The 17,358-nt window shown below is 32.3% G+C and overlaps 1 protein-coding gene across 1 annotated transcript; it reads left to right on the top strand.

Moving 5' to 3' along the window:
- The first annotated feature begins 226 nt into the window (after window positions 1–226).
- Window positions 227–763, top strand: LOC145682968 (uncharacterized). The gene has a single exon (XM_081754326.1). It carries the CDS (start codon window positions 227–229, stop codon window positions 761–763), a length of 537 nt encoding a protein of 178 aa, XP_081610452.1.
- Window positions 764–17,358: the final 16,595 nt, after the last annotated feature.

Below are 17,358 nucleotides of genomic sequence, written 5' to 3'. Positions count from 1 at the left end.
AAATGTTGAGAGTAGTAGCATATTGTTTGCGATTCAAACAGAATTGTCTTTCCACGAAATTAGAAAGAGAAACCGATCGTCTTGACGCTTCGGAACTTCGTTAAGCGTTATACAGATGTATCAAGATAGTACAACATACTACCTATCATGAAGAAATATTGAACTTGCAGCAACAAATGGAAGTTTCAGCAAAGAGCCCAATTAGGATCTTTTTCCATTTCTGGACATGGAAGGAATGCTAAGAGTAGGAGGAAGATTGGAACATTCAAACTTGGAGTACGACAACAAGCACCAATTCATCCTACCTGCAGGTCATCATTTCACCCATCTGATAGTCAAAAAAGAACATAAAAGGTTGCTTCATGCAGGACCACAGCTTCTTATTGCATCTTTGCGTACCAGATATTCGATTCCAAGAGCTAAGAAGATGGTCAAGGCAATAGTACACATTTGTTTGGTTTGTTTCAAGTGGAGATCAAGAAGTTCATCTCAGTTAATTGGACACTTGCCCAAGAAGAGAATAAATGAAGCAAGGCCATTTGTACACGTGGGAGTGGACTATGCTGGATTCTTTTATGTCAAGCCCACAATTCGCAGCAAAATACAAATGAAAGTCTATGCAGCGTTGTTCATCTGTTTAGCCACTAGAGCAGTTCACGTAGAAATAGTTTCAGACTTAAGTTCTCAAGCCTTCATCGCAGCATTGAAGAGATTTATTGCTAGGCGAGGAAAAAGCTTATCTATCTGTAGCGACAATGGTTGAAACTTTGTTGGCGCCAATCGAGAATTGCAACAATTTTTGGAATCCAAGACTAACCGAAAGGACATCCTGGAATACTCAGCTCAAGAAGGTTTAGAATGGAAATTCATTCCTACCAGATCTCCTCCCATGGGGTCATGGGAAAGTTCAATAAAATCCATGAAGTACCACCTACGGCGTGTAGCAGAAACTGCAAGTTTGACATACGAAGATTTGAACACGTTACTCATTCAAATTGAAGCCATTCTAAATTCAAGACCATTGACAGCCATTTCCGACGATCCTACAGATCCAATGTATCTCAGTCTAGGACATTTTGATGGGAGATACACTTCTCAGCCTCCCGGAACCAGATCTACTGGACGTACCTATCAACAGACTAGGAAGATGGCAACGGATTCAACAAATAAAGCAGTATATTTGGAAACGTTGGTCCAGGGATTACCTCAACCAGTTACAACAAAGAAGAAAATGGAAATCAGCTCAGCCTAATCTACAACCGGCTGATCGTATTGTTAAAAGAAGACAATGTTCCTCCTCAAGTGTGGAAGTTAGGTGTGATTAAAGAAGTCCATCCGGGCAGTGATAGTTTAGTGCGAGTGGCAACTGTGAAGTGTAAAAGTGGCATTTTTCGGCGCAGTGTTGCTAAATTAATTCCTTTGCCCCCAGAATATTAATTGATTGTGTCCAATCAAGGATGGAGAGGATGGATAAGCTTGCATATGTGCATTATTTTTATTCATATTAGTTTCATTTTTTTATATAGTTCAGTGGTTTAGTGAATTCTATGTGATTCTTTTAGTGACTTTTCTGGTGAGTTTTACTGAGTCGTGATGGCATTGGCTGGCAACAGTGTCTTCAGTGTGCTATTCAAGTTGTGTCTGTGCATTCGACAATGTGCTGTGAAGTGCAAGTAGGTAAACATATTCATTCATAGGTTTAGAAAAACATATTTATCCATAGTTTTTAGAGTAACACTCATGTTCATTAATATACAAGATTTACTTGTTGTTAACGGTTTTTTAGAGTGCTACAGTTTTTGTGTGACCGAAGACAAAGTATGATGGTTTAGCAAGCAACCATGTGATTTAGCAGTAAGCTAGCAACAATTAACTGCGAAAAGAAGTAATTCATTGTACTAATATTTAAGTATTATATCATTATATTAACATATGAACAAAGCATGTCATATTTATCATATTAACGCATGTACTTTTGAATAAGAATCGAAACAAGTAGCATCTAAACTATTCGTTGAGTCTTATTTCTTGTTCCTCCATGATATCTAGGTGAATCAGTAATATGGGTTTTATTATATAGTTCATTAGCTGTGGATGTAATATGCGTGATTTGTAAATAAAGTACATAAACATGTCACCCCTTTATACATCATCATAGGTTTACTTTCAGCTTCTACAGTCCTAATACTCTCCTTTAATCTTTCGTTATTTTCGCGACATTCTTTTTGCACGGCGTCTAACTTCCGACCCTATTCGCTCTTCAACTCAACGAAATTCTCTTTATTCTCATCTATTTTTTGTTCTAATCTAGCGGAATTCTCGTTATATTCAGCGCGATTCTCTTATTTTCGTTTTTCTTATTTAGCAAAAATTCTCTTTAAATTGAGCAAAATTCTCTTCGTTTTTAGCGCGATTCTCTTTATCGTATCTCATTAATTCTTCGAAAAGTGAATTCATCCTAGTTTTTATATGTACTTCCTGGTGCTCTATTTTGGACAAGAATAAATCTTAAAACGTACTATTAAAATAAAATATAATATCACAAAACAATATGCTTAAAATCACCTGAAAGATCTTTTTAAACCCTGGTAGTAAGATGAAAGATAAATAGTATATTAAAATATTGATCTGCTAGTATTCGAGCACAACGGTCTCGATTCTGGTCGGTCTTTCGAGCTTCATTTACTTGTAACACACAAGGTGTTGGGTCACTGTTCGGGCAGCCATTTATTTGTAACCAATTCGTCGTCTCTGTTCGGTAGGCATTTATTTGTAATCGACCAGTGTCGCTGTTCGTGGTTCGTTGTTCTACCAATAAGTATTCTCCTGGGGACCAGGACTTACCTGGGTAGGACGCTGAAGGACCTCTCCAAGAAGAGATTACAAATTGTTTCAAATCGCTCCTAGGTTTCAATGATGAGATGAGCAATAGGCGCCGAGAGATTCGGATGTCTCGTCTCGAAAACATCACTGACGATCAGACGGTCATCCAGACTATAAAGCACACAAATATCGTTCACACATATAACGAAAAAACTCTGGGTTAAATGGCACTATACTTCTTTATTAGAATACTATTAAAAGAGGAACGAAAAGAAATGATCACAACACTCAACACTAAATACATATGTAATTATTTCCATTATCACGATCACACTTTACTTTTCACTATATTGTAGCTCTTTATCACTTTGATTTATATATAGAAAATTATAATTGAGATTTCACTATAAATGAATTTCTCACACAATTGACGCACTTGGGGGATTAGCCTTGGGGAAAAGTAGCCGGGGTAATCCCACGTAGCAATCTAGTTGCTGCTCCAAACAATCCTGAAGAGTTGGGATGAGTCTTCAGCAAAATGAGTTTCCAATGTGGAATGGTAATGTTGGATGTGCGTTTATAAATTACACGCATAAGGTACGTGACCATGGGACTTCACTAGTTGAGGCCAGCCGTAAGCGAACGTACTTCACCGGCTAATAGCTTTTGCCCCTTAAAACAAGGTCATACTTGAAGCTCAACGCGACATGCGTAGTAATGACTTCCAAACCTTTCGTGATACGAGCTGCAACGGTCGACTGTAGTATGTTGGCAGTTCGTTCTAAAAACCACTCAGTAAAATTACCTATACGGAAACAGAATACGGAAAAATAATTTATGTTAAATTTAGTCCACTGGCCACGACGCATGGCACATTGCGATAGCTCGGGCGTGTGAAAGTACCGATATCGAAGTGGAAAAGCGATTTGACTGGTGCCATTCAGTTGCTTAAATATCTGCTCTACTCTAATCTGCTTTAAACTACCGCAATATTTCCATAAGCAATTAAAGAAAGCACTTAATTCAGTTCCAAATATCAATAGAAAATATACTTTGCATATTAATAAGTGAGGGAGAAACACTTAAAAGGCTCGTCGCTCATTGAAACGTTCTCACCAAGAATCAATGTTGTAAATATATGTATGAAAAAACAATGAAAGACTTCTTTGTCCAGTTGCGTGAGTAGGAAGCAATTCCCACCAAAAAAGAACTTACTCGCGCCGAAACATAAAGTATAAATCGAAAAAATAATCACTGTCTTTCCGAAATATAAAGAGTGTCCACAAAAAGTACTTCTATAAACTGGTGCCAGTTATACACACTTACATGGATAACGCCGAGGAAGCAAACATTGTACAGAATAAAAACTAAATTTCCCGAAATCCACTGCCAGTAAAAGAAAAAGGTAACAACAAAGAAATGAACAGAGATATCTCGGTTTGAGTGTAGGCTAGAAATTGAAATCATATTCATGCATTTGTTCACCTGATATTTGCAAAAAAAAAAAGTAAATGTTCAAATACCAATAGTACTAGAGTTGAAATGAAACAAGAGATACGCATACATGGAATGTAATTTTAAGCCTCGAAGTTTTATGTCAGGAGCAAGGATAGTACTTCAACATATATAATACCTTAAACACTTTGTGAGCAACATGTTCTACAATGATTGGTTTATTAAGAATGTATCGTTATCACGTTTTTTTCAAGAAGTGCAAAATACTCAGAAAAGGAAAATATATCTTATAGGCTTATCTTCCAAATTAGTAATATCGACAAAAAAATATGATTTTTAAGAAGCTGGCATTCACAGCCAAACTTAGTATAAATAATAGCAGTGAACGGAAACACGACTGAGTCATATTAAACATACTATGATTCAGATGAATACACGTTTGAGTACTATAATTTGTATTTGATATTGAGTTAAACATGAAATAATTTTACTTCTTCAGGGAGATGATGTTTGCCAGACAGTACGTCTTGCATCATATGTTATTTTCTTAGAAGGGAAACCAGGTATGCAGTATTTCAATTTATTACACAAGAAAACGAAACAAATGCCTCTATCTGAACAACCATACTGGATCCTTTTTCTTTGCTTTTTCTATTTGAAGTGATATCCTGCATAAAAGTGTTAAAATGGTTCTTATTTCTCAACTTCTGAGTTGCTTTGAGTCTCACCCCAAATGTTTTTGTCCACCCCAATAATTTAATCTAAATTATCTTTGACAAAATGACGTTAATTAAATAATATTTCAATTTGTATGTATGTGCTGTATGTGCCTTTTAAAATGTATGTGCTGCATACAATATTAATAAACTGTATTTTGTAAGGTTATAGAGACAATTGTAATTTAACAATCATATTTTATGTGGATTGTAACTATTAAAAATATAGAATAATTAATGATGTCACAAATAGTTTTCGGCATAAGTAACAGTATAACATTGTAACAAATCAAATCTTTGAACCTAAATTCAACATCTCGAAGTTCAATTTAGTCCTCATGATTTACTACCTTGTAATAAGTGTAGTTATACCTCTACTAAACCCTTCCAAAACATTGAGTTATTCCACGTAGCCTTTCCACAATTACATATTGTACTATGTAAAAGTTTAATCTTGCTAGTGCACCGTTTAATATTAATCATTTGAATTGTTTATCTCATCCGTTACTGCTCTAACATTCAAGACTTCTAGAAGGAGAAACTAAAATATCTGGAAATTTACTAAAATATATGTATATATAATAATATATTGTTTGTCATAAGATGTTTTCCCTGTTCCCCAAATGCTTGTTGACCGTTGAAATACTTGTATACACCTCTCTCTCTCTCTCTCTCTCTCTCTCTCTCTCTCTCTCTCTCTTATATATATATATATATATATATATATATATATATATATATATATATATATATATATATATATATAACAGAATCTTGAAATAAAGATTATTTCTTTATAATATTCATATTAATCTCCTGGTTAATAGTTGTTTCTCCTATCTGTCCAAGGACATGAATAAGTTTATTTGTTTCTCAATTTTATTTTCAATGACAATGACAATTTTATGACTGAGATGGCTTGTGCTACTTAAACATGATCTGTGAATTTTATATTTCATCCAGGCTTAAATTCATTGCAAATAAAAATTAAATTTAAAACCTGTAGAACTACCATTGGTACTTCGTTGAAATTATGTATTGATATTTAATAGTTGTACTGCATTTCGATTGAAAAAGGATATAAGAGTTAACCTCTTTTTCTCCATATAAGTTAAAGATAAGTAACTGGAAGGAAAGAGAAAGTTTGCCATGTTAGAAAAGGAAAGAAAAGAAGAAATAATGACTTTTAATTTTTAATCAGCGGAAGCAGATACGGACTTAATGATTCTGTAATAACCGAACCGATAAGGCAATAGGTATTCAGTTTGACAAATTTCAAATATAAAGAAATATTATACGTCTTTATTCCTTGCTACGCGTCACAACTTTCTGAATTGGAAAAATAATTCAGCAGTTTTACGTAGGTTTGCATGTGGAGAAAAAAGATGTCAATTTGGAATTTTGTAGAGATGAATGGAATCATTGAAGGGACGAAGATGACAATGATCTGATAAATAAGAGAGGATATAAAATATATTCAGCAATTTCGCGTGAATACTAAGAACACTAGCAGTGTGAGTTATTAATATGCAACTTTAAAAAGGTATAACTTCGAGTAGAAATTACCTGAAAAGCATGTTGATATATTTGTTTCACAAACTGAGAATTACACTCTGTAGGAAACACCCTCTACACCTATCGACAATTGATGAAATATGCACTTTTGGATTCTGTATACACGGCTTCCTTTACGCTGATGAGAACCACCATACACAGTTTCTTGAATTCGAAATAGTGCCGTTTGAAATTAAGAATTTTGGACATCTCTAGTTCTGAAACTACGCAATTTTCGCCATAGGTCGTATGAATTTTTCTCTTATGTTGATGTGAGGAATCACCCCTTACAATTTGTCGGTGTAGTTCATTAACACCCTATATTTATAATACGCACTGGTCCCCTAGTTGAATATAGTTAAACCATACTTACCATGCTGGCAGTGACGTTCTACTTAATATATGGTAAATTACGTGTCTGAATTAGTAATATATCGAAGTATCAATTCAAAATATATACCGGCCATTAAATTCTAAATTGGCCTCAAGTACTTAAGTAGGCGTAAGAATTAAACTAGCAGCTTTAAATTATTTCATTTTCTTCCTTTAAAATCTTTACGCAGTAACGCAATTTATTCGTCCAATGTGTGCACTGAATGGTTAATTCACTAACATCTTAGATTTGCTTCATTGTCGTAAGATGCATCAGTCCGCATGTTTCTTTTAAAGAAAAATTTGGGTTTACGGTACTGTGTTTACAACAATAAGCTTGTTATGGATTTGCGTTAGTTTGAATTTTATTAGAAAAATATAAAATTATTCATAGAAAACAAATAAAAATAAAGAAGAATCCTATTAAGCGTTTCTAGTTTTAATGCGTTACATTTTTTCTTTCAGAACTTGCATTAGGTAAGTGAAATTATACATTTGGTGAGTAAAGTCGTTTATAGTATGTGACTTGCATAACATTAAAACATACGTACTCGTGAGACAATCATAATTATTAATTTAGAATTTATTTACTATACCATCTGTAATAACTAATATATTATTCAGTAGGTAAAATTTGTTTCCAGTTAAATAATATATATCAAGTATAACATTGCAGATGCACGAGGTATTAAAAGAAATGTATATGGAAAAGCAATGAAAAATACTGAATTCTACATATCTAAAAAAGGACGATTGCTGAAATTCAGCTTAAATGTAGAATAGGCTATGAAGAGTCCACATTCTTAAACAATTGTTCTAAAATGGACAGAACATAGTCAAAACACACCCCAAGTTATTAAAGTTAACACAAGAACACCCAATATTTTTGATCCCCTAGTCCTCCCGCAAGATGTCATTTTGACACCGCTTACTTTTGAATAAGGAAACTAAATTTAAAATATTTTTGAAGTTGTTCGAAAACACTATCCTAATAAATATACTTGAAAAACAAGAATTGTTATTCAATATATATATATATATATATATATATATATATATATATATATATATATATATATAGGGAGAGAGAGAGAGAGAGGTTTCAAGTCCAACAATTTTGAAAATACTACCTACATGGGAGTCACTGTTATTACAGTATTTAAAGTAGTATCATTTTGCTAAATAAACTGGTTTTATATATCTTTAAATTTACTTAGCTACTCAGAAACGTAAATGAAAAAATGACACAATTTATGCAACTTCGCCTGCTGAATTATCGTCTTAATTGGTGCAAATATTGCGAACCCGATTAGCACACTTCTCACATACGTTTCAAAAAGGTGCAACACCTTTTGGTCGTGAGATTTCCCTTGCATGTTTTGATGTGACATTTCATCCGTTTCCCAGTATCTTCTGTCGCTGAAGTTCCCACAACCCCTGCTACATTCTTGGAGATACTGGGGCTGCATGCTTCATCGTCTTTACACAACCTTGTCCAGGTCCGTCGGCCAAAGACTGAATAAACTTTCTTCGGGATATTTTCTTCCCTAGAATCTTCCTACGAACAATCTAAGAATTGATGGCTGTAAAGTCGAGACCATTGTAGAAGCTGTGAACAGGCCATCGTCGAGACTCTGCCTTGACCAAATACTTTATGGCGTTTTAGAGTTAGGAAGATTTCTTGTTATTGCTGCTAATTTTCACGCCACCAGAATAAAGAGGGAAGAGAAGCAGACGTTCTTCCTTTTCGTGCACTGGTAAACTGAAAGAGTTATTCCTTTGTAATCGTACATTGTCGAATTATTGCGTGGCTGTTGAGACGTTCTAATGATATCAGATATTTCTCTTCTCACCTTATTGAAGAGAAATATCTGATATTAAGTACCAACAGTTCTTATTATCTTCTCCTGGAGTTTGTAAGTTTAAGCGAGATGAAAAAGTTGTAGCAGGTAACATTACGTCTAATGTTGAAGATAGGTTCTTCTAATTTTATAACAACATAGTCTATAACCGTTGGTTTTGTTATCTCTGTTCATCCTTACCTAAGTATGAAGATGTGTTTACCATGTTTTTGTCGATGCTCTATTTCGTTGGATATTTATTCGGTGAAAATTTACACTTCTGGTTTCCAAAAAAAAATCTTTATTATTTGACCAACAGCGAGACTAAAGTACTTACAAAGAACTCTGGACACGTGCCATAATAAAGTCTAAAAATATTAGCACAAACAGACCTTCAACAACCTTTGCAGTGGAAACTGGCTCACAACAGTAAATTTCATTACAGAATAAAAAGCAAAAGCTCAACATTGCCACATTTGTAATTTATTTTTAGCAAATCTGATCATACTTTCATTAACACATAAATTAATTTGGCACAAGCTCTTTTCCATGTTCATACTATTATTTTGGAAAAAGACAAAACGTTTCAAATCTCTAGCACAAGAAATAAATAATTTAATCATGACTGTACGATGAGAAGTATCGAAATGACAACTATGGGCGTTCTAGTTTAATGTCAATGAAAAAACAATTAAAAACAATTGCTACATTTATCTAAAAAACAAAGGCTGACGGCTGAAATTCAGTTGAAATAGAGAAAGGACTATGTAAATTCCACATTCAAGAAAGAAATTTCTGAAAACGGATGGAACGTAGTATAAGCACACGGAACTGTAGCATTAATGTCAATCCAACATCAATGGAACACAAATATTTCCTCCATTTATCTCAAAATCCAAAAGCGAGTGAGAGGGTTGAAGTGGAGGGAAATATGGGACAGGCTATACATATTCTTCACGTAGAAAGTGAATTGTGCCTGAAATGGATAGAAAAAGTCAAAAACCCAAATAACATTAACATTAATGTCAATGGAAAGCCAATGAACAAAACTGAATTCGTCACAGATCTCAAAATCTATAATATAGAGATAGCTAATTGAAAGCTTATTGCAAGTCGTAATGAAGAGATTAGAAATGATGTACGGCATGTAAGGCAAATATGAATCAAACACTGCTAAAATAATGTTGTTTTAGCAAAGTAAAAATAATGATACAGTACCTGCATCCTCTTCGAATTCCCCAAGGTGCCCATACGGAAGTTACGTGCTTGACATGTATTACATCTGGATTTGAAACATCCAGACTCGATTTTGCAAACACTTTGATCTGACCTTACATAACTTTGGACCTGATCACGCGACACAATCTGGTCCATATGGTAAATAGGATAAGCCTTTTTTTCACAGTCATCATACATAGGTATTCTCCATGCAATTTTTGAAAATTTTAATTTGCATTATTAAGTTTGTGGAATAATGGTCATTGAACATGTTTCATTGTATTGGCAAAGTTAGAGAAACAAAGATGCTAAAGAAATGGGTTATTTTTGCATTTTGTTCAATAACTATATACAGAAATATACATGTTTACAATAAAATTTGCAATATCCTTAATTTGCATGTGGTGCTTAATAAATGTACCTGCTACTTTCAAAGGATTGGAATTGAAATTCAATTGAGTTTCGTTACATGCATGTTGCTGAAATGTTAAAAAGGAAAAAATCTTTGTTGAATAACTTCAAGACAATCAATTTTTAAACCAGTGCTTCTTATTATTCAAACCGTTCATAATAGAGAACAAACAATCATTTCATTAATGTTAAAATAGCTCTGCGAAAAGAATGTAAGTATAAATTGGCGAAATGAATCTTGGAAGAGAAATGAAAATATTACATGTTTTTACACTTCATAATCATACTCAAAAGTAACAAACTAATTAATAAAATATAATGTTATTTTTTGGTGTATTCTTATTGACGATAATACTAATTTTGAATATGCATATATTTCATTCGTTTTAGTAGATATGTCTTACCAAATTGAAGAAATATTTATTAGTTATTACAAAGATACATGGTTTAAAAGTAATAAATATTATATGGACGAATTTAAAAAGATATATCATAAAATTTAAGAATAATGTAAGCGTTTTACATTCGGTTTATAGCTTTCGAATTTAAAACAAGATTTACATTTTAAGTGTTAGTTATTAGTTCCAATGTTCAATATCTACGTCGAGGTTGGAAGATCAACGTTAAGCTTAGAACATCATGGTCCTACGTTTGACGTCTGTTTTTAAAGCCATTATAAAATATCGAACACCAAACTTAAAACGTATAATCATGAGCAATATGAGCATTGAGTAAAAGATAAACGTTATACTCCAAAACAACAACGTCTATTGCCTAATGATCAGTGTTAACGTCCAAACATAAAATGGGACTTCTAAAATTGAACAGTCAGGCGTCGACATAAGCGATATAAACACCAAACCAACGTCCAAATATTTATGTTTATCTTTCCGTATGAACTTTCGAATTTTTTCTCTCCAATAGATGGGAGATAAAGGGACGGAAAAGAGGGTTTTTATAAATTGGTTTAAAACAGAGCATAGAGAACTGAAGAATCTTTTACAAATACAAATATCAAGAACAACCGTTATTCATCTCTTAGAAACAAAAGTAACAATGAAACAGAAGTAAAGAAAAGTGAAACATAACTTGGTAAAGTTGTTTAACTCAAACTTACCCTGAAAGTATCAGTAACGTTATTTTTAAAGAAGCATGTACAGAAGTAAAATTCCTTTCAACGAGAAGATAGAGTTCAGAATCAGAGGATGTACAGTGACTGTCGGACGAAATTGAATACAAAAATATATACTTATAGTTTCAAAAATAATTACTTTGTACCTAGAACAACAAAGGATACACATGTATTATATATTTAGTTTGCAACATGATAAATGAAAAATCGTTTTTGATAAAAATGAAGTAGTACGGAAAGATCTTACTAATATAATTGTTGACAACTAAGCGTTAAAAGCTACGGATTTTTAACTTTCTTTTCATCAACAAAATAATGCATGAGAGTGTTTAAAAATCAATTTTTGCGAAAGAACAAAATGCGAATTTCCATCGTATACTACTTTTAAGAAGTGATATTTATCAATATGACGTTTTGTAAACTAAACAGTTACACCAATTTGTGGACCTAAGTATGTGTACATTATTCTCTGATGAAATTAAAAATCGCAAAAAAAATCCATTGTATACAATATAAAGCACTGTGAAGGTATAAGGGAATGCAAATCATTCCTGAAAGAACCCAGATAGTGTTAGAAACTCAACAAATATATTGTTATTGGTTGTAATGTTTGTAGTGGTAAAATAAGAAAAATAATACAGACTCATCGTGAATATTGTCAAGCCACCTCTGTATTTCACTTGTATTCAAGAAGCGAGACATTGCTTACAAGAAACTAAACTTCACTCATAAGAGTAATTATCATATTAACGATCGCGCGCTTGAAAATTTCAGTCCATAAAAATATATGGTTGCTACTTTTATCACGGAACTACTCGCGCGTTTGAAAAAAAGCAAACACAGACCAAACGTGTACAATTGCAGCACGTCAGCGAGCCTTTAGGTGGAATAGTTGGAGTAACCACTTGAGGAATAGCAGTGAGGGTGGCTCGGCTAATGTGACCGTTCGTAAATATCATTAGTTTTTATTCAACAGTTTTCTTTTTCTCAAGAGCGTGAGTGACAAAAGGTTAAAGTTATAACGCTTTTTTGTGTTGTTAAAATGCGTACTTAACAAGCAAAATTTCAAAAACCTGATAATTTGCTAAGAGGAGAACAAAATTACATTTCAAACTTTGATTTGAAATAATGTTAAAAGCTATACTATTGATAATTGCTCAAATTTATAGCGGTAAACAATCTTCTTTGATAAGATATTTTATCGTAATTCCTATACGAAAGATGTTGGAAAAATAATAAACGACACAATAAATCCTAGAAATATTACAAGGAACTGTCAAGGAGTAAAGTAAATAAGTATGTTCGGCAATTCCTTTGAAAATGTACAAATTATAAGAAAAATCAGCAAGCAAGAGATAGTATATAAACGTAGTATGCAAAAACAAAACACTCTAACATAAATATAAAATTGCGACTATGTATGTGTAAACCAATCTTAAAAGATTTTTTAGAAAAACGGTATGCTCTCAATTGTATATGTGAAATTATTATTATCAATGTGAGTGTGCCTTCCCATTCGCCAATATATAAAACAAAGTTTTGTAAAAAGTGAGAACGAAAATGAAGATTTTTGACCAAGAGCGATGAGACTGCAAATAAAATATAAGTACATTGTAGACCTATATTTACGAAGAAAGTTGGTGAGTGCCGTATTTTCAATATTGGCGTTATTTCTTCTCTAATATATTTGAATATTCAAAGTCAATCTCTTTTTTGGAAATTTAGATTTAGTTCTACGACATTTATCTCATACAATTATCATAATATATCCTCATATTTCTATTATAGTAGTATCTCATATTGTGTTTTCATGCGTTTTTTATTTATACTATATTTCTTCATTGCTAGTTTTTAATACAAATCACAAAATTATTTTCTATATACGTAGTAAAAAATATGTGTTAAACGTTTAGGATTTTGTTATTCAAACACTAGTTGGATAGATAAAAGTAATGTGGTTTAATATATTTATATTTCAATTATGCATGCACAAAATATATTATTTAGCAATAATTTATCTAGTAAGAACTCCTTGAAGTAAAAATAATGGACTATCAATGTTACTAAGTTTTTCGATTAAAGAGATCATGATTTCTATACAAAATGTTTCTCTAAACACAGCTATACCAAAAAATGACTTATGGAATCAATTTAAATATATAAATATTTCGATATATGATTAATGTGCATTTCAAACTTAAATTTTACTTTCATGAAGGCAATTAAAATAAGAAAATTTTACAATGCTTTGTAAATGGTTATTTATTCTTGTAATTACGTCCAATGATTATGATAAAGAATAAGAAAACGATACAAAGCTTTCTCAACTAGAGTATTACACCGAAACACTTAATTTAGAAATTCATTATGAAGTGTACTGTACTAACCCTGGTCATTCAAATCATGTTGCAAGCTACTCCATCAGCACAATCTCTTTGATGTTGTCAGATGCGCTTAGACATTATGTTAAACGAGTCAAAGAAAATATATCACGATTTTGACGTATAAACTGCTTCAATGAAGAATGATATTAAAATATGTCTTATCTCTAATCTTATAATTAAATTACGCTGACAAATATTTATTTCAAGATCCTTCGTTAAAGTCAATTTCATACACAATTGATCTCATATATATTAGAGTTAATGTTAATAATTGTCACTCTTTCTCAATCGGACTTATCTATATATTCCATAATATTAAGTGATCCAAAATGTGTGTTCTAATTACTAATGCAATACTCTTAAATTTATATTAATAACCAAATTCGTTATAACATTTTCCATCATTGCTCCTCAGACAGTGATTTTAGTAGTACGTTAGAAATAATTGATATTTTAATATTCATCTACTAATTTTACTTAATTCGAGAAATATTCTAACATTAAATGCTAAAAGAATTGACTAAGTTTCAATTGTCATAATTGTCATCAATTAATAGCCTCAAAGAATCAACTACTCAATGTAATGAAACAATCAATATGTTTTAGTGTGACACATATTTAACTACATTATTGTGATTTTTGTTATACTTAAGAATATTTCATTTTTCTCTACAAATTTGAAAGTATGTTACATCATAGGTATGGAAGAGTGTTGTTGAATGTATGGACAACTTATTTTCTTAAAAATGATCTTTAACTACTAGAAAAGTTAATGGGAATACTAGTGTTGCTGAGAAAAGAAGTATTAAATTAAATGCATTTAAAGGGAAAAGAGAAAAAGAGAATTCTAAAATAGAGATGTTCCTGAACTAATTTGTCATAATGAAAGTGAAATATAACTTAACACAACTATCGTAATATGGTTTCTTACTACGTGTGAGTATATGCTACACATATGCGTTTTTTTAAATATTAAAATTCTTTGTAGAGATATTTTCATGTACGTTACACTCTAAGTTTAAGATTTAATCATATAACAATTTAGATAATCATTTGACTATTATTTGTTTATTAGAGGAACGTTAAATGAACAATCATATAGTATTTATATTACATAAGAAATTTGCTAATCAAAATTATTTTAAGACCAATAGTAATTAATGATGAAATCGAAATTGAACCTGGAGGTTAAAGGAAAAGCCCTAAAATGAGTAATAATTTAAATGTATATTGCAAACAAGGAATATCTATAAAATAAGCAAGATAAAGAGATTTAATGATTAAAGCTATCCTATGTACGCGTATATATATAGCATCAGTGTTGTAAGTAGCAATAACGGAACTTAGGTACTTCAACACAATTTTTAAAATACAATGCGAGAGCAGGAAAAAGTATATATAGTAGTTGAATAAACCAAGATAAAAAGTTAAATAATAAGTTATTCAAAATTTGAAACGAAAACTGAACTGATTGACCATATTGTTCAATACTAAAAGAAACAAACCACGTCAACATTTGATCAACTATTCCGAATTACAGAAGGAATGTTCTTAGAACGTAACGTGTAATAGCTGAACTGAAATTTGAATCCAATGAAATTAGATTTAACAATAGAATGCAAACATTTAAAATACTAATTGTCGTTATAGGTTTTATAATGTTAAAAGTCAATTGGTGCAGCTGCTAAAAAAATAAAGCAATCGTAGTTTTATCCTTTTTAGCCAAATAGTATATCACTTTTAAGTTTAGAAAAACAAGAACAGATTCAATAATTTAAATTCATAAAAATAAATAAAACTATACTTCAATTTACAAACTTAAATGAATATTATACAAACGCTGCGAGAAAAGGCGAAACAAAAGTGTAAGAGTTCCAAGGACGATTGTCGGGGTGGATGTTACACATAGATTTCTTGCGACTAAAAGTTATAAATATGTTGAAATTTTATAATCTCATAACATAGAAATTTCAAAGGACATTAAGAAAACAAGGGTAAGGAGGAAAGGTTTCTTATGCCAAGTTTTCCTCATTATATTTTGTTAACGAAGATCTTGAATATATAAATAAATCGAAACAAGATTTAATATATATTTCCGTTCTAATTTGCAGATTTAAGCAACTTTGAAAAAAGTAAAATTACTGAATTATCCCTTTGGTTTTGATAAGAACGTATCAATGTTTCTGAACAAAATTACTGAAGAAAGGAAATAATTTAACGTTATACATATTTCTGTTTAATTGAAGAATTATGAAAGAATGCTACTAATCGAACCACAAAATAGGACATAATATGGTATTCAACAAAGAATGTTATAGAAAGCATCGCAAAAAGTTTTGAAATACCAGGAACAGTAATGAGCATTATACGAGGTGAGTGTGGATGATACATGAAATCACTGATATTTACCTGGAAGAACCATTCTAATACAATATTCAACGTATTGCACCCGAAGCTCAATACACGTTTCACAATGGTGTAGAAACATTTCTTACCCATGCAAATACAAGGAATTTTCACACTTTGCAAACCAGCCCTCCATCAGTAATTAGTGATTCATCGGAAGAAAAATATTTGCCTTTGAGATGTTTTTGAGATGTGGGAAGAGGTGATAGTCGGATGGGCCAGATCAGCTGAGAAGGGTGGGTGAGGTACGCAGGTGAAGCCCAGATAGAAGAATAATTGCATGATTTGAGGAGCTTTGTGGGAGGATTCTTTGTCCTAGAGAAAATGAACAGCACTGCTCACTTTTCCCTGATGTCTTTTTTTCTTCTTACCTGCTTCAACTCAATCAAGTAGTAGAAATAAACCATAGCATTGATGGTTTTACTCTTTTTAATATGTTTGATAATGATGACACCATTGTTATCCCAAAGCACCTTTACAAGCACTTTCCAGCTGATCTTCGGCTTCGGAACTTCTTCGGTCTAGGATATCCACTATGGCGCTACTCCATGGATTGCTGTTTAGCCTCTGGATCATAGTAGTGCAGCCATGTTTCATCTTCTGTCACCAGACGGCGTAAGAACTCACCAAGATTTGGAAACTTTTTGCAAATTTTCCTGTGACATCTCCACCGTTCTCTTCTCATCAACATTCATGCATTTTGGGATCCCTTTGGCACTGACCTCTCACATGTCCAAATATTCTGCTATTATTACATCCACACCCTCACGCTATATCTCCACACACGCAGCAATGGTTTTAATCGAAATTCGCCTATATCCCATGATTATGTCATGCATTTTATAGATGTTTTCCGTGGTCAATGCACTTGAAGGACTGGCTGAGCGAGGTTCATCTTCAGTCTCTCACGATGACCAGTCTTAAAACTCCTCATCCAGTTCGCTACTGTTGCATATCCAATAGTGTGTATCTAAAGAGTGTCCTGCAAAGTTTTATGAATTTTCATAAAGGAGTTTTCTTGCAGTGTAAAAACTTTATGACACTGC

Source organism: Thermobia domestica, chromosome 4 (genome assembly GCF_964235325.1).
Source record: "Thermobia domestica chromosome 4, izTheDome1.hap1.1, whole genome shotgun sequence".
NCBI lineage: Eukaryota > Metazoa > Arthropoda > Insecta > Zygentoma > Lepismatidae > Thermobia > Thermobia domestica.
The sequence above is the reverse complement of the archived record's forward strand: the minus strand, read 5'-3'. Positions and strand labels throughout refer to the sequence as shown.

What these genes read in the sequence shown, in the direction of transcription:
- LOC145682968 (XM_081754326.1), top strand. Translation starts at nt 227, where the DNA reads ATGGAAGGAATGCTAAGAGTAGGAGGAAGATTGGAACATTCAAACTTG.